The following is a 22,483-nucleotide window of genomic DNA, read 5'->3' as shown; positions in this document are numbered from 1 at the left end:
TACAACTCTTGAACATCATTTTTACTTAAAATTTTGAAATAAGTTATACTACTACAAACAAGCATATACTATTTGCTTTTGAAAAGCAAGTGCTCAGCTTTGACTAATTAAAACGTGTAAAATGGGTTAAGAAAAGCAAGTGAGCAACGAAGAAGCTGTCTTCCCATAATGCATATTTAAAGCAAGTGTATTTCCAACCATAACACATATCCTCTTCTTTGCAATGGCAGTTTCTTTGCTTATGCTCTTCCTTTTCTTCTTCGTCTTCTTCACAACATTTGTCGATGGCCAATGCCTCGATGATCAATAAAAGTTGTTACTTGATCTCAAGAGCGAATTCAAATACAATTCTTCCATTCCACCTAGTCTTTTGGACTGGAATGAGACAGGTGATTGTTGTAAATGGTACGGTGTGGAATGTGATGACTCGGGTCACTTTATCACTTTGGACCTCTACTACGGGGGTGATTGTTGTAAATGGTACGGTGTGGAATGTAATGACTCGGGTCATGTTATCACTTTGGACCTCTACTACGGGGACCTCTCTGGCAGAATTGGTGAGTCATCAGCCCTTTTCCAGTTGACATACTTGTCGAGGCTTGACCTTTCCTCAAATGACTTCACGGGTGAGATTCCTAACCAATTCCATTGACTCCCAAATTTGAGAGACCTTCGTTTGCCATATTGTCGTTTCACTGGAGCGATTCCATCCACGTTGGTCAACCTAACTGAGCTAGTTCTTCTCTTCTTAACAAGTAACTTACTCACTGGTTCAATTCCTTCATTTCATAACTGCAAGAATCTTGAAATAGTAGATCTTAGCAATAATAAACTAATGGGCTCCCTTTCTCACTTGCATTTTCAAGGTCTTACAATCCTCTCCTATTTAGAATTAAGCCGAAATTCATTAAACGGCACCATTCCTCACCATCTTTTTACCCTTCCTTCAATTTCTCACCTTCTTCTATACAACAACCAATTTAGTGGACAAATCAATGAAGTTCCCATTACGACCCACTCCAACCTTTATAGTCTAGATTTGAGTGGTAATAGGATGAAGGTCGTATTCCTAACTTCTTCCATTTTCGGGGCATAACATCTCTCAGGCTTTCTAACAACTTGTTCAATGGCATTTTCAAACTGAATAACATTCAAAGTTATACAAGCCTTTCAGAACTTACTCTTTCTTACAACAACCTGTCAATTGACACAACCAACATTAGTTCAAGTTCCCATGGATATCCCAGTTTAAGGGTGTTACACATGTCATCTTGCAATTTGTACGATTTCCCTGATCTTAGAAATGCATCCAGTTTGGATGATTTGGACCTCTCAAACAATCATTTGCGAGGGGATATTCCAAGTTGGATTTGGGAAACTGAAAAGGACTCTTTGGACCTTTCTTTCAATCTACTGACAGGTTTGAAAGAGTTTCCCATCTCTCCAAATTCCAGTAATTCTATTATCATGCTCGCAAACAATAGACTAACTGGGATGATTCCATCCTCCATCTGCAATGCATATTTACTTCGTGTTCTCGACTTGTCATTCAATAACTTGAGTGGTAGCATACCTTCTTGTGAAATAAAAAAAAATCTTGTGAAGTAGGCTCTCAATCTCAGGGGAAACAAAATCAGTGGTGTTATCCCTGATCAATTTTCTAGTGAGTGTAGCCTACAAACCTTTGATGTTAGTAACAACAACTTAGGCGGGAAGGTTCCTAAGTCTCTGGGAAATTGTAAGAAGTTAGAGGTGATGAATGTTAGAAATAACAACTTCAAAGATATTTTTCCTTGCATGTTGTCGTTGAGCTTGCGCATACTTCTGTTGGAGCTGTTGCGCTCCAACAGATTCCAAGGAGACTTGAGATGTAGTAAAAGTTGGCCGAATGTTCAAATTCTGGATATATCTTCAAATAATTTCAGTGGTCGTTTGAACTTGCTAAACGTCTCAAGTTTGAGAGGAATGATGCTTGAGAGTTCTACACATGTCAGGCTCAACCACTCTAACTCTAACTATTTACCTACCAATAGTTACTACCACAATGAGGTGAATATAACCGTCAAAGGGATTGAGGTGAAGATTGTGAAAATTTGGCCTGACTTTACATGCATTGATTTGTCTTCCAATTATTTTGAAGGAGATATACCAGATGAAATTGGTAATCTTAGCTCACTCTATCTTCTCAACTTATCTCACAACTCTCTCACTGATACAATCCCAAGATCATTGGGCGCCTTGACTGAGCTTGGGTCGCTCGACCTCTCTTCAAACAAGCTCACCGGAAGAATACCAGACGATCTCACGAAACTCGATTTCCTATCATTCTTAAATCTGTCTTACAATCATCTCACTGGACCGATCCCAACCAGTAGCCACTTTCAAACGTTTTCAGCAAATTCATTTGAAGGAAACGCGGGGTTATCTGGTTTCCACTCAACGGAAGTTTCAACAACCATCATCCACCTAGTCCATTGCCATCAGACGATTCGGGACCAAAAGATGAGGAAATTGAGTGGGAATATATGTTTGTTGCTTCTGGTTATGTTGTGGGAATAGGAAGCGTCGTATGGACACTGTTATGTTGCAGAAGCTTGAGAGAAACATACTTTGAGAAGATAGAGGAGGTTGCTGACTAGATATTTTATGAGAGAGGAAGGAGAACACTTTTGTCATTTTCGTCTGTCTCTCATTAATTGTCTTCTTTCACTTTTATTGTAAATGGTAAGTAGCTCCACATTCTCCTAACTCATCTAACTCACATTTTATTATTAAACTAATATATAAAATCGAGACTTACATTTTAATAACTATTTCAACTCACTTTCCTTCCAATTTCTTAAAACCCATACCGCAGCCAAAGTAATTGGGGGACGAAGAGAGTATTTTATAAATATTAAACAATATGATTGTGCAGGTGTCAGTTTGGAGTTTTGTACGAGACTAAAGCAATGCACAATAATAGTTAGAATTACATGAAAAAAACAAATGCTAAAATAATGCCCCTTTCGTTTTCTTTATAAGTGAGTCACATTCCCTTTTTTACCATTATGCTATAAATTAAAAAATATTAAATGGATATTAGAATTATATTAAATGGATAAATGAAAAACAAATGCAATAGCAACATGGACTAGACGAGAACAATGTTTATGATTAGTATTTACACAAGGTATTTATCATGTATATTCTCTTTTTTTCATTAAACATTTGAAAGTAAAACTAAAATATTACTCCCTCCGTTTCACCATAGTTGAGTCATTTTACCATTTTGGGAAGTTTCTTCATAGTTGAGTCGTTTCCAAATATAGTAATTATTTTCTCTTTCTTACTTTACTCTCTCTTACTTTTTTCTCTCTACTTTATTCACTTTCTACTTTATTCTCTCCACCTTTTTCTCTCTCTTACTTATTTTATCTATTTATTCAACACACTCAACATCCCTTTCTTAAACTCCGTACCGAAAAGTTCCGCCTCAACTATGGTGAAACGGAGGGAGTATTAATATTAATGAGAAAAACCTCAAGATAAATAAGACTATACAAAATCTACATGAAGCCCATCAAACACAGCCTAGTTCGTTCCACTACCATGGGCCCATAAAAGGCCCAAACTATGGCCTAACCTGAACTGGGCTAAGCCCAAATAATTTACGGGCTTAGACCATTTTAATTGCGACGCATATTTTCTCTTTCGGGTTTTACATTAATTCCTTGAACAAAGTGCAGCCTTTAGTTTGCCACCGCATGTGTAATCTTGTTAAGTAAATCGATAATAAAATTTAAAATTTCTAATTATAAGTATATGCAATATCCAAATAAATAATTATACATCTTAGAAATAGTTATTCTCTTTCATAATAAGTTATACTATCAGACGAAATTCGCTCCAGACTCGCCAATAAATATATTTTAAATAAGTTGCTTCATCATCGCATATTTCTTCGATATTTTGTCGAAAAATGACATGGATGATATAATTGCAAATATTGCAACCTTTGTAATATACATAATCCAGTTTTTGAAAAGTGTAGAGGAATCGGAATTTAACAATCTTTCGTAATTTATTTAGCTTTTTAACAATCCGGTGAGATAAGACTGATAATTTATTTTAGTATTTTTCCCCCCAAAATTTGAACTTCTATATGATTGACCAAAACTAAAACTATTCAAATTAAAGCAAATTATGTTATTTAAATAACTACTATACCCTATATATAAGAAAAACAAAAGTCTGGATTTTGGTCATAAAAATTGAGCGGGTAAAAAATACTCCATAAACATAGAAAAAAGTAAAAACTTTTTTTGTTCATCGAGGCATTGTCCATCGACAAATATTATGAAGAAGACGAAGAAAAGGAAGCTGATAAGATATTGCGAAATTGCAAACTTTATGATTTATAATTTCAGTTTTTGAAAAAGATGGGAGGATGATAAGGGTATTTCCCTTATCACGATGCCGGAGACGATAAACAAGAAGTCTCGAGAGACGGAATCCCATCGACAACTCAAACTTTAAACAAAGTACTAAAATAAAACAGAAAGAAACGTAAATTCATATATTCATATATTCATTCCATGATTGAGAATATATGAATTTACGTCTCTTTCTATTTTATTTTAGTACTTTGTTTAAAGCTTGAGTTGTCGACGGGATTCCGCCTCCCGAGACTTCTTGTTTATCGTCTCCGGCATCGTGATAAGGGAAATACCCTTATCAATTGGTGCTTTCATCGTGAAGTGACCATGACTTCCAACAATGAAATCTATCTATCTTACCTATGTGACCAGATAATGGCTGCCTGCAACAGAATACACAAGAAGTTGGACGAGATTGAGCAGCACGCATACTACAAACAGTCCTCCGATTGGCCGGTTGCATCTGCTGTCCCACAACCACCGTAAGGCCACCCGCCATTAGTCGACGCGGGGTTTCACCCACCGCACACTCAACCGCAAAAGCAGGCCCAGATTCAGCCCGCTACCGGCTGTTTTCCACTAACGAGTCACCACTGCTCAGCAGCGCCACTACCGGCAGTGGTTGTCCAGTCGTACCGAGGATGCCCAATGAACGCTGCCGTCGTACCCGATGATGCCATTGTAAAGGAAGTCCAAGATTAGTGTTGCAACGAAGTCATGCTCTTCAATCGCAAGTCCTATGACAGAGATGAGATGCTAATGGTTGCCCCACCCCCTCTAGCTATGATCTATCTAGCTATGATCCCACCGCCGTGCAGCTCAAATCAGGTGTGTGTTGATGACGATGAAGTTCTTCCTCACCATTTGGAGTTTTTTCAGGATTACGGTGATCACACTTCGGTTCCAATTGAATCTGTCGATTCAGTGGAGTTTGAGCACCTTGGCGAGGGGAACGATAGGATTGAAATTAATGGTGCAATCAAGGATCGAGACCGAGTTGATGAGAAAGAGTCTTTGGTTTTGGGGGAAGAGGGGAGAAGGACCGATGCATTTCTTGGTGTTGATATCATTGGGGAATCTATGAAGCCAAATGAAGTATTTATGGAGCCGAATGAAGTGTATAATGGGACTGGGCAGTCTTGTATATTTGATCCAGGAGGCCATATATACCAAAGTTTTGATCGCAATTGGAAGAGGTCTGAAGCAATTATTGGAACATGCATAATAGTTCACATACGTTGTCACGCGATAGTTGGTTATACGCGGGAAAAACTACGATCTCATGTTTTTGATCCAGGGGGAGATATCTTTGTCACACGATAGTCGGTTATAGGCGGAAAAAACTACGATCTCATGTTTTTGATCCAGGGGAGATATCTCGCCAAAACTGTTGTTGTCCACTCTCTTCATTGTGTCGTGGTTTCCACCATGTATTTTAACCATGGGGGAGTTGATACAGTCATAATATTATTATTATTCCATATTTCTTTCGTATCTTGCATTATTATTTAGTTGCATTATTTAGTTAGATATTTAGGGATCGCATATCTTTTTCATATCTTTTGTCTTGCTCATTAGGTTAGAATCCTATTATAAATAGGGCTATTGTTATTCTCTTTAATCAATCAATGAAAGAACAAGTATTTATCTTTTAATTTACCGTCATGAAAGCACCAATTTGTTAAGGATAATCTCCTTAACGCGATGCCGGAAGATAGATTAGAAGTCCCGGGAGGCGATATCCCGTCGACAACTAGAATTTGCAGAAAAACGATAAACAAAACAAGAAAGGCGATAAACGATTATTTCATTGATTGCCTAATGAGAATAACAATAGGTCTTATTTATAATACTAAAGAGTAAAAACTCTAACTTAAGGAACAAGAAAATATAAAGATACGGTAAATCAATAATAACCTAAATAGAAGATATGATAAATCATTAGTAAACTAAATAATAGAGATATAATAATAATACTAATATGACGGTATCAGAGGAACTAAAATTTAATAATCTTTAGTGATTTATTTAACAATTTGTCCACATCTTAAATTGTGATTGTCATGTATGTCACTAACAGTTTCACATAAATTTCGACGTGCAATATGACTGACCAAAATTTAACTTCGTAATTCAATATTTTATTTTTAAACCTTATAAATTTACCTAATTAAAACAATTTGTTTAGTTTAAATGACTATTATTAAAAAAGCAAAGTGTGAATTTTGGACTTAAAAATTGCGTGTAAGATGGGTCGATAGAAAAGCAAATCAAATTTTGTTAATTCATTAAAAGTGAACAGTGAAAAAGGATGGCGGCGCGTTGGCCTAGATTAGAATTACCAAAGGTAGAATGAAACAAACCGACATTCTCTCAATTAAATTGTGGAAAAAATTGAGACTCATCATTACACTCTCAATCAACACAACAGTAATGCTTATATATGTTTCAAAATTAAAAGTAATTTTGTACAGACTTCTTCTATTGTTAAACCGTAAAAAGAATTCCAAAGTTTTTTCCTTTAAATACAAATTCGAGATTCAAAATTTATTTTCGAAATGATTCAAGAAAATAAATATGTGATCTACAAGTTGGCAAAGTTTTATTAAAATTCCACTTAATTTTTTTAATGAAAAGTCTTTGGAAAAACCATACCTGTATTATGAATTAAAATTTCAAACTTGTTAGCACTTAGGACTAATAAGACTTTAATTTAACATGTTTTAAATAAAATTATGAAATAAGGTATAGAGACAAGCATATACTATTTGCTTTTGAAAAGCATGCGCTGAGTTTTGACTTATTATAACGTGTAAAATGGGTTAAGAAAAGCAAGTGAGCAACGAAGAAGCTGTCTCGTTCATAAACCAATAATTGTAAATTATTGAAATACATATATATATCCTCTTAGTACTTGCATATTTAAAGCAAGTGTCTAAGCTCAAGTTTTTAGACACCTATTCATTGTAATGGCTCTTTCTTCGCTTCTCCTTTTCCTTTTTTCGGCCTTCTTTGTAGTATTTGTCGATGGCCAATGCCTCGATGATCAAAAAAAATTGTTACTTGAGCTCAAGAGCTAACTAAAATTCAATTCTTCCACTTCACTGCGTTTGGCGATGTGGAATGAGACGGGTGATTGTTGCGAATGGGGAGGTGTGGGATGTGATGACTCGGGGCACGTTATCAGTTTGGACCTTAGCATCGAGCGCATCTCTGGCAGAATTGGTGAGTCATCAGCCCTTTTTCGGTTGACATACTTGTCGAACCTTAATCTCCTTTCTAATGACTTCACCACAAGTGAGATTCCTAACCAATTCCATCGTCTCCCTAATTTGAGATACCTTAATATGAAAATTTCTGGTTTCAAGGGACCATTTCCATCCACGCTGGCCAACCTAACAGAGCTAGTTGACTTGGATATGTCAAGTAACTTTCTCACTGGTTCAATTCCTTCATTTCATAACTGCAAGAATCTTGAATTGATAGATCTTAATCATAATAATCTAACAGGCTCACTTTCTCACTTGCATTTTAAAGGTCTTAAAAACCTTAATCGTTTAGATCTAAGCCACAATTCGTTGAACGGCACCATTCCTCGCCATCTTTTTGCCCTACCTTCACTTTATATTCTCTATCTATCCAACAACCAATTCAGTGGACAAATCAAAGAGATTTCCATTGTAGACCACTCTAACCTTGGTTGGCTAGATTTGAGTGACAATAGGATTGAAGGTCTTATTCCTAACTTCTTCTTCCAGCTTCAAAACATGTCAAGTCTCAAGCTTTCTGACAACTTGTTCAATGGCACTTTTGAGCTGAATAAGTTCCAAACTCTCACAAGTCTTTCGGAACTTACTCTTTCAAACAATAACTTGTCAGTTGACACAACCAACATGAGTTCAAGTTCGCATGAATTCCCTCCCAACTTAAATATATTGCACGTGTCATCCTGCAATCTGCATGATTTCCCAAATCTTAGAAATCTATCCTATTTGGCAGATTTGGACCTCTCAAACAATCATTTGCAAGGGGATATTCCTAGTTGGATTTGGGGAACTGAAATGATCTCTTTAAACCTTTCGCTTAATCTTCTAACAGATTTGCAAAAGCCTTACCATATACCGGGTTCTCTTCAAACACTAGACTTGCACTCTAACCTTTTGAGTTGTGAGTTTCCCTTACTACGTCCAGATGCAAACGAATCTGATTATTATTTTGCCAATTTCTTGTTTCTCGCAAACAATAGCCTAGCCGGAGTAATCCCAACCTCCATCTGCAGTATATCTCGGCTCATGGTTCTCGACTTGTCTTTCAATAACTTCGATGGTAGCATACCTCCATGCCTACTTGGAGAAAGTTATTACCTTAAGGTGCTCAATATCAGGGGAAACAACATTAGTGGTGTTATCCCTGATGCAATAATTGGGGAGTGTGCCCTAAAAACCTTTGATGTTAGTGATAACAACTTAGGTGGGAAGATTCCAAAGTCTTTGGCAAATTGTAATGAATTAGCAGTGATGAATGTTGGAAACAACAACTTTGATGATAGTTTCCCTTGTAAGGCGTTGCCAGAGAGCTTGAAGGTTCTTGTGTTGCGCTCCAATCGATTCCATGGAGAGTTGAGATGTGGTAAGAGTTGGCCGGATCTTCAAATTTTGGATATATCTTCAAATGGTTTAAGTGGCACTCTTGATTCCCTAAACTTCTCAAGTTGGAGAGGAATGATGCTACCAAGTCAGGCACATTTAAAGCGAAACCGTTCAGCCTCCGATATTTTGAGTGCAAACGATTTATATCGGGATGAGGTGACTATAACTGTGAAAAGTGTAGAGGTGAAGATTGTGAAGATTTGGCCTGACTTTACATCCATTGATTTGTCTTCCAATCGTTTTCAAGGAGAAATACCATATGCAATTGGCAATCTTAGCTCACTTTATCTTCTCAACTTATCCCACAACTCTCTCAGTTATGCAATCCCGAGATCATTGGGTGCCTTGAGAGTGCTTGGGTCGCTCGACCTCTCTTCAAACAAGCTCATCGGGAGAATACCAGAGGATCTTGCCAAACTCAATTTCCTTTCAGTTTTGAACTTGTCATACAATCATCTCACTGGACTGATTCCAACTGGCACTCAGTTTCAAACGTTTTCGGCAGATTCATTTGAAGGAAACGCAGGGTTATCTGGTTACCCACTCAACGGAAGTTTCAACCATTATCCACCTGGTCCATCGCCATCAGACGATTCAGAATCAAAAGATGAGGAGATTGAGTGGGAATATGTGTTCGCTGCACTTGGTTATGTTGTGGGATTCGGAAGCATTGCATGGACACTGTTATTTTGCAGGAGGTTGAGAGAAAGATACTTTGAGAAGATAGAAGAAGGTTGTTGACAAGATATTCTACGAGAGAGGAAGGAGAAGAAGACATGAAAGAAGAGTAAGAAGAAGAAGAGAAGAGAAGGAGAGAAGAGAAGAGAGGAGGAATGGGCTTAGGAGACGCCATCAGTAAAGGTTTACTGTGTGATTTGGCTTGTGTTTAATGATCATATGTTTGTGGTGTGTACTTTTGTTTCAGCAATGTGTGTTTCTTTTCGTGTACTGCTCCAAACTTTTGTCGTGATTGTGTTTTTGTAATATATCTTATTTTAAGCAATGCCTTTATACATTTAGTCTTTCTTATTTTATTCTGTCTTTAATTCTCTAGTTTAGTATAACTGATTTTATTTCTTTTTTTAATAAGGCAATACATTTATTCTTTCTTATTGTATTCTCTTTTTAATTCTCTATTTTAGTATAAGTAATTCCTATTCCTCTTTTAATAAGGCAACATTTTTAGCCTTTCTTCTTTTATTCTCTATTCAATTCCCTATTTTATTTTCTCAAAATAAATTGCCTCACTTAAAGCGGGACACTGGGTCGCACTAGCGCAAACCCATCCCCTAGTAACACGTTCATGTTAGTATATGGTTAAAACAAAAATAAAATATGTTAAAGCTAATCACTTTCTTCTCCAAAAAAGTATATCATACTATATAATCGATATTCAATAACATAGAAGCAAATTATTATATTTATGAGTAATTAAAAAGAAAACAAGGAAAACCAATGTACTAAAAATGAGGTATAGCCGTATAAATGTGTATTTACAAATGATCAAGGCATGTTGAGTAACATTATCTTCTTTAAAAAAAAGAGTAACATGGCAAATTGGCAATGAATCAAATGAATATTAATTTGGGGAATAATAAATTTTTAATGTAATAATTAGGTTGTTCAATGCTCATGGATCAATTTGTAGGCTTCTTAAGGTTTGGGCTCTTCTCAACTTATTAGGCGTACACATTGTTTATATGTTGGGCTTCGATTATAATAAGTGAGCCTGTAGAACTGGCCCAATAATAAGGGTTGTAGAGGGAAATTCTAATACAGTAATCATTCGTTTCTCAAATAATACATGCTTCCTTTTTAAAAATAGTTAATTTGATATATTTGCAAAATTATTTGTTTTAATTTATAGATACTCTTAAAATATACTCTACCACAATATATTAATTTCTCTACACAATAATAATAATAATAATAATAATAATAGAGAAATTCTAATACAATAATTATTCGTTTCTCATGAAATAATACTTGCTCCCTTATTAAAAATAGTAATTTTGATATATTCACAAAAATTATTTATTTTAATTTGTAGATACTCACAAATGAAAATGTGCATTGAATGGACGCATGTTATGCCCCCATACGTAATCTCTGATTTGTTTTCTTTTCTATGAAAGTCCAAATTTCAGAATAATTGTTGTGTAAATAATATTATGTAACTTATATTATTGAATAAATTATCGTCTGTATGCATTTGTATATTAGTTGTCACGCAATCTAATTAGTTCGAGATATATGATGTTTTAATTCGGTCCCACCAACCTCGTTTTTCTTCATTGTATATGATTCGTGATTTAAATACATAATCTGCTAAAATGTTTTACAATTATTATTTTACATATTAAATTACTGATATAATTTACATAGTGAAAAATTTTATTTTTAAATATATAGACTTACTTATCTGTCTATTTAAAATAAATGACCATTTTCTTATGTAGCACTAGATTCTAAATAAAGTTTAAATTAAAATCAAAAGTATAATATAATTCAATATTTTAATTAGAAGAGAGAAGAAATATTTTTTGGCTGAAAATATACATTTTTTTAGAATAAACTAAAAAGAAAATATGATCATCAATTAACAGGACTTAAACAAGTATAATAAACCTAGTATATCTATCTATTATCGTAGTAAAAGAGGTCAGCCTATCCAACAACTTTATAAATTAGAAATGTTACTGTATATAAACAAATTTAATAATTTGTTATATCAATCATGATTTCACTATTAGCAAATTAAAGTCGTTTCAAATCATTAAGTTTATGCTTCCTCCCTTACAATATACATTTGTCAATCTTCGTCGGCTCTTGCTTCCCCATATCATACTTTATCTTTTCATCTGTATCTATCTCGTGCTTATTTCCAATTCTTTTTCTCGTAACCTTTACCGACTCTTTCGACGTTGACGCCGATTGTTTTGACGTTGTCAATACTCCCTTATTCATCCTCTAATTTTTTACCTCGCGGCTATTAAATTTGTGAAGCCTTGATTTATCTTTCCCATCGTTAAAATCCTAACTCGCCATTGTATATAATCAAATTTGTTTCTTTTAAATTTTTATAATTTCCATATACTTTATTCTATGTAGTCATTGTATATGATCAAATTTGTTTTTTTTTTTAATTCTTATAATTTCTATATATTATCGTCAATCTAATCAAACAAATTATAGAAAATAATCCTCGGTTCAAAAGTTATGTAAATGTTATTTATCACATTTTCTCTCCCTCGTCCTCATGGAAACTGTCGATTAAATGAAAAACAATGTCAACTATTATAAAATGACAATCGTATTTAAAAAATAACTGAAAATGATTATAAGCTGCCAAATTATTTAATTTTAGTCCAACTAATAAAGTATAATGGACAACTAAGAATAATAAATGGAAAATTGCAATAAATGTTTCTTGCTTAAGTATAAAAGATGATGATGATTCTTTCTCATCCCAAATAACTACTCATAAAAGACAAGAATGGAAGACTTTTCACTAATAATTTAACATTTATTGAATTGTAATCCAGGTAGGACTATGGCAACGGTACAATCACAATATAACTTTCAAAATATTTATTCCTAATTTTTGAACAATTAAATTATTCTCTTTTAATTATAATAAAAAACTAGTACATTAACATATCAACAAAACTAAGCAATAAAAAATATAAGTTTTATTTTAAAAATTAAAGAATACTATAATCACAAAATATTTTGTATATTCATATGAATTCACAACCATTATCTAAGTCGCGCGCTTAATAAACTATATGTCCGTAATAGCTTAAAATTCAAAGAATAATCGTGCTATACGACAAAGACCATTCTTTTCCTCACAAAAATCTGACGCGGTTATCTTTAGTGTCCTTTAGTAAATTATGCCTCCACGCAATAACTTGCAAACTACGTAAAACGGATAGACCATATATTAGATACCAGACGTGAGATGTAATCAACCCAATAGTCAAACACGTATAATAAAGGAATTATATAGGGTTTCATAACATATCTCATGAGATCGGAATTCGTAGGTTGAAGAAGGTCGCTGCCGACTTGCTTACATCGTCTTCCGCCATTTAGGTTAAATAATGAAATCGCACAACAGAAAATGGTTGAAATGGAGGCAGAGATAAAATAGGGTTAGAGGCTTATTTATATAGTTTCCATTAATACCATAGACCGATAATAGATTCAGTCGACAATGTATGTTCGACCCGACCTAGGTCAATCCCAGATTCTTAAAAAAAAACCTCATTTGACAACCGTGCAAATGTCACAATTTAATTTTAATTTGACATAAACAAGATTATATATTTATAAACATGAAAACATTACTACGTACTTTAAAATAATGCTATATAAAATCTTTTGTTCGTTTTAAGAAATTGGTCATATTCTATTAGAATGAGGGAGTAATAGAGTATAAAGATGTAAATAAATAATAGTAATGCTTTTAAATTCAAGTTTGATACTCGTTATTCTCGAAGGAGGAGGGTGAAATACAAAATTGTTACAAAAGTATAAGGGGAAATGCATAAATTTGAAACTTAATGACACACTATGATACAGGTATAGAGGAGAGGGCTCAGCCAGAGGATATGAATGGAGGAACAGGGTCAGAGATAGCTCAGCGGGAACAAGAGGAGGCGGAAGGAAGTGGAAGGCGTGGGAGAACGGAAGCGAGGACACAACGGAAGAGTGGAAGGCAGCGGCGGACGCCCGCGCGCTTCAGAGACTTCGTCTCTTATTAGTCAGTTAATTAGACTTGGATTATTTAATTATTGTTGCTTTCTTTTTAGTATTATTATTATTATTTTGAATTAGTTATTGGGTCGAGCGGATTATAAGCTCCATTACGGGTTTTCTTTGTTGGTTCTTTCCCGGAATGCATAAGAGAGTCGAACCAACCCTAGGGTCCTTAGCACTATAAAAGGGGTTCGTTATTCATTAATAAGATTACGAAAATTATCCCCAAGTTTATTTCCCTTTTATTTTTATCGTTCTTGTTTCTCAAACCCTAGCTAGGGTTGGCCTGGGTTGCTTGACGGAAACATCTTCCGCGAACGGACCGATCCATACTGATACGAGTAATTTTGTATCACACTATATATATCACACTCACGCACTCCATTTCTTGAGCCTCTTGGCCAAAATCCGCACCCCAATTTGGGTAAAAAATCTCCCAAATAACCAATCCAAAATCCCTTTCAACATTTCATTTCGCCTCTGTGCAATCCCTGAAAGCCATTCTCAAATCTTGCTCTCTTTTCCATTAAAAAACCCTACTTTTTTTTCTTGGTTTGTGCCTTTTAGTGCACTTTTTTCATCCGGGCTTTTAAATAAAGTTTGATACTCGTTATGCTCGAGGGAGAAGGGTGAGATATAGAATTGTTACAAAGTACAAGGGGAAATACATAAATTTGAAACTTATGGTAACATTATATATATCACATTACCAATACTCCATTTCTCATCTACAATTAGTAACAGCTCATCTACACACACTCACACACTCCATTTCTCTTCCATCCTTCAATATTTCTTGCTCTCTTTTCCATTAAAACCAACTTTTATTTTCCTGTTCCGTGTGCATTTTTAGTGCATTTAAGTGTTAAAAGGGGTTTCTTGCCACCAATTTCGTGTGTGTTGTTTGTGGGTTTGGTGTAGTTTTGTTAAAAATATAATCTTGGGGATGGAAATGGGGCAGGACATTGTGGTGGCGGTAGCGGCGGCGCCAGTGGCGGTGATGGGGGCTCCTCCGCCGACATCTTTGGCGCCCGGGTTCAGGTTTCATCCAACGGACGAGGAGTTGGTGAAGTATTATTTGAGGAGGAAAGTTTGTGGGATGCCTTTCAGGTTTGAAGCGGTTAGTGAAATTGATGTCTACAAATCTGAGCCATGGGAGCTTGATGGTATGAAAAGATTCAATCTTTTTATATTTTTTAAAGTAATTGTTGCAGATTCATGCTTTGTTTGATGTAAAGCTGTAGTCTTTGTAGATTTCTGTTTTTTCAAGTTTAGATGAAGAAATGAACTTGTGAATGAGTGTTCGTGTGCGTGTGTGCGTGTGCGTGCGTGCGCGTGCATGGTTCGTTACACACATTCGTCGATTTCTAACTAGCTTCTGTATTGTAATGATAATCTTGTTGCCTAAATAGAGTATTCGTTGCTGAAGACGAGAGATCTGGAGTGGTACTTCTTTAGCCCTGTGGATAAGAAGTACGGGAGTGGATCCCGCCTAAATCGCACCACTGGGCAAGGGTACTGGAAGGCGACCGGGAAGGATCGCCCGGTGAAACATAAGAACGAGTCCATTGGAATGAAGAAAACGCTCGTTTTCCACATCGGGCGCGTCCATGATGGAAAGCGGACTGATTGGGTGATGCACGAGTACCGGTTGTGCGACACAGAACTGGGAAACGCAGGCGTTCTACAGGTGTGTATCGATTCCCAGTGATTTTATGCTAACTTTAGAAAAAATAATGAAATTCTTGTCTTTGTTTTGTCAACTAGAATGCATTTGTGCTCTGTAAAATCTTCCACAAGAGTGGCGCCGGACCACCTAATGGGGACCGATATGCCCCGTTTATCGAAGAGGAATGGGATGAGGACGCCCCGCTTTTGGTCCCCGCGGAAGATGAGGTGCGCGGAGATTGCACAAACACCGAACAGGTCTTGTGCATGTTTTGTTCATTTTGGTGCAAGACTCTCTTATGGTTTAGATTGTTGATTAATTGCATCGAAATTTATGTTTTCAAGTAACGAAAATAGATAAAAATGTAAATTAGACGCGGTTAAAAGCACGTTTGTCGTGTGAATTCGAGTTTTTTTAGCAGCATGAGATCTTGTAATTACTGTATTCCTAACAATCTCTCTCAAAATGTTTTGCAGGATGTGCAGCCTCTCGTAGCCCCGGCCGATACCCCCAGCGTCCCTCTCCAGCTGTCGAAGAGGGATCCTGCACCCGAACTGGAGCACCTCTCCCTGGACAACGTCAAGAGACCGAAGCGCGATGATCCAAACTTCAGCATCGCCAACGGATCCGAGGACTCCACCTCGACAATGATGATGACGAAAACCAACTCCCTGCCTGTAGAGATCCCCCTTCTAGAGACCCTAGGCGCGAGCGACAAACTCCCGGGAAGCACGCCCATGTTTAACTCGGCGGAACTGGAAAAATCCGTCCCTCCCGGCTACCTCAAGTTCATCGGCAACTTAGAGAAAGAGATCATCGACATCTCGATGGACAGGGAGAGGCTGAAGATTGAAGTGATGAGAGCGCAAGCTATGATCGACATTCTTCAATCTCGGGTCGATGCCTTAACCAAGGAAAGACGTGAATAGGAACGTCATTTGGGAATACTGAATTTGAGGTTGTTGTAGGTGATCGTATCTCTCTTAAAAATTTCGTAAAACACTTCTGCTCCTCCAAACATCCCAGCTTTCAATTAGGCAATCTAACAAACAGTTGGCGGATACAATCAAGACATTTAGCTAGAAAAAGATGATATTTTAACAAATTATTGCATATAAAAAATCAATATGATTTGCGTATTATTGCATCTGTCCATGGGATAAACGAACCTTTTCAAGAATGTATAATATAACCAAGGTACTAAAAATGAGGTATAAATGCGTATTTAGAAATGATTAGCAAATAAATTGTCAATAAATCAAATGTATATTAATTTTGAGCATATTTAATTTATATTTAATTATTAGACTGATCGTAGCTATTTATTTATTGGGCTTTGATTACAGAAATGGGCCTATGGCTACCAGTTCAATAACTAGGGCCATTATGTGGAATCCAAGAGTCAAAGTCCAATACGATAATTATTTAGTACTCAAATAATACTTCATTCATTGTCAAAAATAATTATTTAATTTTGATATAATCATAAAAATTGTTTATCTCACTGTATATATACTATCTCAATATATTATCACAATATATATTAATTTAATAATCATTTATACTACTTGGCCAACAAATTCTCTACCCTACTCTCGTACTAAATCAATCATTTTTTGTTAAAACTCGTATAGCATCAAATTCGATCTATTTATTTGGGTGGAGATAATAATAATAATAATAATAATAATAATAATAATAATAATAATAATAATAATAATAATAATAATAATAATAATAATAATAATAATAATAATAATTACAAATTTAGTCAAGTTCTAGTCAGTTTTATATAGCTTGAAAATGATTTATTAAATTATGAAGTTTTATTTTTTCAATTCTGTCACTTGCATACAATTCGATGCTTTTTTGGTGATGTTCGAAATCACCACAAATCGATTTCTTTTCATACTTTCATTGTTTTAATTGAGAATGAATATTTTAAACATAGTCAAAGATATCATTTTATACTCGAATGAGACAATTAAAACAAATGAAAATTCAAAAAATTATTGTATTTTACTGATCATAATTTGATGAAATGAATATTACTTGTTGTAGTAGTAGTAGTAGAAGATCCAATGGATTACAACGATATTGCTATTTTGACGAACATGCTTGAGTAATTCTAACATCTAATAATTATATTTTGCTCATTTTTAAAACAGAAAACAAAAGTAACTCATATATTAAGGAGAAAATTACAAATAAACTCCTAAAAAATGAGGAAATTACAATTAATGTCAAGAGGACTCGAACTCGGCACCTCATATATTGATGTCTAGGCTATTTTCCTCCCTTTGTCAACAAATTATTGTCCAATTTCTATTTTCGATCATTTATAAAATATTATCGACATTTATTTTTTCTATTTTGGGCGAGTAGACTCTCATACTCAACTAAATCATTATATTTATGCATATTACTACTATAAAATCTATACAAATATAAACTTCCAGTTTTTTAGCATGCCACGTGGCACTGATTTGGGCGGGAAAATGAAGTCTGTTTCTGTTTTCTTTTTTCTTTTCTTATTTCATCCATTTTTTTTTCTTTTGTTGCACTACATATAAAAGCAATTTATGTTTGCAATGTTTGTCTCCTGTTTTGTATTTTATTTTTTATTTAATGGTTTCATTGGTTTGCGTAGTTAAACCTATTCTATTACAAGTTTACGACTAGATACTCCCTCTCCCTCTGTCCCATTAAAAATGCAACATTTTCCTTTTTTGGTTGTCCCATTAAAAATAAAACATTTCCTTAAATGGAAACAACTTTATCTCTACTTTTTCATCTCTCTTACTTTACTCTCTCTTCATTAACTCACAAAACAACACTATATAAAATCCCGTGCCGATTCTCGAATGTTGCATTTTAAGTAGGACGGAGGGAGTATATTTTATAGAACATTACATATATACAAATTTTTTAATACGATTTGAGAGACAAAATTACACCATGATGCAGTGCAATTCCAATCCTGAACACAAATGAAAAATATGTTACCATGCATTCATATATAACATGAACCATATCAAAAAATAATATAGCTTCATTTTCCAACTAAAATATGAATCGGATTGCAATTCCAATCCTTAACACAAATGAAAAATATATTAGCTTTCATACGGATAATAACATGAACCATATCCAAAAATTATATAGCTTCATTTTTACAACTAAAATATCAATTGTAATTTAGGGAGCAGCATTTGTATACGTATTATATGAACAGCCTAATATGAACATTATTTTAATAAAGAAGTATGTTAATGTAAAAATGATTTATATGTTAAAGTATAATCTATTGAGTGAAGTTACCTTTTTTGAAGTAGTGCTTTTTTCATCTTCTGTTATCTACTCCCTCCGTCCCAATAAATATGAAACATTTGGTTTCCGACACGGGATTTTATGCATTGTTATTTTGTGAGTAAATGAAGAGAGAGTAAAGTAAGAGAGAGGGAAAAGTAGAGAGAGAGTTGTTTCTATTTAAGGAAACGTTTCATTTATAGTGGGACAACCCAAAAAGGAAAACGTTGCATTTCTAATGGGACAGAGGGAGTACTTTGTAGAGTATACCAAGAAGGTTAGGCGTGCATCAGCTATTGTGCCTTCTTGCTGTAATGATTGCACCCTTTATTCTCTTTCATTCTCCTTCAATATAAGATGTATTTGGTATCCTTTCTTCTTCCTCTTATTTCTGTCATATTCTGGTGTTATCTTGCAGATATGAAGAGGTTTATAGGCGTGCAACCTTTAGTTTTCTCCTTTTCTATTGGTTGCAGCTACTGTTCTCACTCCTCTATCTTGATAATATTTCATTAGGTTTTCTTCTTTTTATTGTGTATACTCCTGCAAAATAGGGTTAATATTAATAGGGGAACACATTGTATTACTCATTTATTATGGCTGTCAGATGCCCAATTAATAGGCTCTATTTAATATAGATTGCATAAATATTCACAATATTTATATACCTGTTTAGCAGTCCCAATAAATAACCTATATATGAATATTAGCATGTAATTATGATTTGTGTAGTATTTTTTTTAGTTAATTCTTTCTTTTATCTATTTTTTTCTGTTATTTGTTATATGAAAGGTCTTACTAATCATTACTTTTGTTTTCCAAAGCTGATTTATTTATATTCTGTGGTGTTTTTGCAAACATACTTCTATAAATACCATCTTCTTCTTCTTTGCTCACCTTGCAACACATTTCAGACCAACATAAAGTTTATATTCTTCCTTTGGTATATGACTCTTCCTACTTCTGACTATCCTCTGTGATTCGAAGCTCACATACTTCTTATTCCTTATGATTCTTTCTTATTGTTTCTCTGTTGCAAATCCCTTTTATAGTTGATATAATTCTGTTTATACTATTTGGATACTCTCTGATGTATCAGGATCTTAGTTTCTATTAGTGTAATCTTTGCTATATTTCTCTAATTCTATAATTCTCTAATTTGACTATTTTTTATGGATCTTCTATGCTATAAGCAAGCATCTTTATTCTTTAGAGTTTTAATTTACATTCTATCATTAACAGCCTGCAAGCATCTGCTATTTAGATCAGTTGTAATACTATTTTATAGTTGTTATATTTCACTTTTTACTCTGTGGATGTGGATGCTCTCTAATTTTTCTATGGAGTCCTCTAATTTCATCTGTAGATAGATCCTCTATGCTATATGCAGTTATCTTCATTAAGTGGAGTTTTATTGTACCTTACATGCTTATGCTCAATGTTTATACACCAGAGATTCAGCTGTGTTATTTACTTGATAAGGTTACCTGTTTAGGAGCTTTCTTCTTTCCAGCACTTCTTGAATGTCCTTCTTCATTATTAGTTATCAAGCTCCTATTTTGGAATAATCAGTTATCAGTATTGAAGGGGTTGGCAGCGGAAGCGCTAACATAAATCAATTACATAATCATTCTGATCTATTTAGCAGATTATTTTGACAAATTCTATTCGGGTAATTATCACATGTATCATGCTCATAACTCAAATAAAACTTGCTTTAAATTAATTGAAACCTAAAACATGTTTTTCTACGGTTTAGCCATTATACCTTGATGATTCTCCAAAGAATTGAAGATAGCTAGCGCCTTCTCCACGGTAAAATCTTTAGTACAAAACCACGGATCTTCTGTCTGGTTCCTGTACTGTAAACTGATATCAGGGTGGGCTGATCTCACTAGTGTACTATGACTTAAATAAAGAAGACGGAAATCCTTTCCCTCGGAGGAGAGAAAATCGTCCCTATTCAAAGTAGAGGGGGGTACGAAATTTTTTATAGAAAATAAGTGTATTTTCTGTCTCCTTTATTCTCCTATTTATAATAAGTCAGATATTGGGTCCAGACAGGGATCTTTGGAAGACTTTGGATATGGGCTCCTCCAATTAGCTTTTTACTAATTAAATTAAACATAATTTAATATAAGCTTATAATTGGAATATTACGAGCAACCACTACAGAAGTAATATTGTACTCCCCATCCAAATTCAAAATTATAAGTACTTCGGGTTTCCGTTACTTGATATTTATTTCCTGCGCTTATGATAGAAACATCCATTAATTAATTATTGTCTGCTATGGACTTAATTAATTAATATCTTATTTATTCCAAGAGTGGACTCAACAAGAAATTCTTATTTATTATTCATAGAGTAATTAAACTCCAACTAGCTAGGTTCCGAATAATAAAACCTTATTTCAAGCTTCTCTCGAGGATGTTATCAAACGAGACTCACCTCGCGCACGATTCAACATAATAGCAATCCTAGCACCACTAGATATTAATCACCACTACCCAATATACCAGGCTTATTGGGTTGCGAAAAACCCGCAACATTTTGGTAAGTCAAAGTAGTGCATAATCAATACTGTATGCTCAATGCTAACGTACATTGATTAAGAAATAATAATTTACAAGACCCCGTCTTTTAGTAGATAGCGTAAAGATTGTCTCGCTGTTAGATCTATTCAGTGCTATACCACACCAACGTCATCTTATTTCAGTAAGGCTTAGAAACAATCAGACTGACATTGCAACCTTTCACGATAGGTAGTCTAAGCCTATCTAGGTTGTGAAATTCTTCTTTTTCTTTGTTCAGAACTGACCGTGTTACCTTAAAGTGTACGACGCCCACAACCGGTCTACTAAAACAAAGACTTAGATTTTGTTAAGTTACTTATACATTTAAACATGTAATAAACATCCATTCAATGTAAAACATAACAACATTATGACAAAAATAATCTGTTTATTCCTTTGAAAAATAAAACAAGAGTTTTAATAGAATTCAATCACTCGAAAGGTGATTTCTAGTATACAGACTCTAACACGTTTAGGTTCTGCACCGACTATAGGGCCTTGAATACAGCCATGGTGCCCGATCAATTCCCTATACCCACTTCTGATGAATTGTTTGATGAATTGGGTTCGGCGCGTTTTTTCACGAAGCTCGATTTGAGCATGGCCACTGGGGAGAAGGTTTCGTCGTAATCGACACCTTTCTTTTGGGTGTACCCCTTAGCCACTAGTCTTGCTTTAAAGACTTTAACTCGTCCATCGGGTCCACGTTTACGTTTGTATATCCACTTGCTCCCAATGGCAGTACAGCCTTCGGGTAGGATAGATAAATCGTAGACGTCTTTATCTATCATAGATTGTAGTTCCGAATCCGTTGCACTTACCCATTGGAAATGATCGACATCCGCCTGCGCCTCTGCATAATTCCAGGGATCTAGTACATTGCTGTCCGAGGAGTGATCCATAGATTCTCCCAAACCAATGTACCTTTCAGGCTCATGAGAGACCCTCCCACTGCGGCGCGGCACTACAATATTAGGTGTAGAAGTTGAAGGTTCGGGAATTGGTTGTACAATCGGTACTTGTTCTTGGTTAATGGAACTTATGACTGAAGTGAGCTCTTCAAGAGCCACCTCACTGTTGGGTTTATGATTTTCTAAC

The 22,483-nt window shown here is 34.9% G+C and overlaps 1 protein-coding gene and 2 pseudogenes across 1 annotated transcript; all 3 read left to right on the top strand.

Moving 5' to 3' along the window:
* The first annotated feature begins 223 nt into the window (after window positions 1-223).
* Window positions 224-2,749, top strand: LOC148931912 (receptor like protein 27-like; annotated as a pseudogene).
* A 4,617-nt stretch (window positions 2,750-7,366) lies between these two features.
* LOC125190304 (receptor like protein 24-like) lies at window positions 7,367-10,061 on the top strand (annotated as a pseudogene).
* A 4,716-nt stretch (window positions 10,062-14,777) lies between these two features.
* On the top strand, window positions 14,778-16,429 carry LOC148931911 (NAC domain containing protein 50-like). The gene is made up of 4 exons (XM_089064943.1): window positions 14,778-14,997; window positions 15,244-15,521; window positions 15,599-15,757; window positions 15,977-16,429. The coding sequence occupies exons 1-4, from the start codon at window positions 14,778-14,780 to the stop codon at window positions 16,427-16,429; spliced, it is 1,110 nt and encodes a 369-aa protein (XP_088921069.1).
* Window positions 16,430-22,483: the final 6,054 nt, after the last annotated feature.

Source organism: Salvia hispanica, chromosome 2, assembly GCF_029641045.1.
Source record: "Salvia hispanica isolate PSC_SH4W2 chromosome 2, Shi_PSC_v1, whole genome shotgun sequence".
In the NCBI taxonomy this organism is placed as follows: Eukaryota; Viridiplantae; Streptophyta; class Magnoliopsida; order Lamiales; family Lamiaceae; genus Salvia; species Salvia hispanica.
The sequence above is the reverse complement of the archived record's forward strand: the minus strand, read 5'-3'. Positions and strand labels throughout refer to the sequence as shown.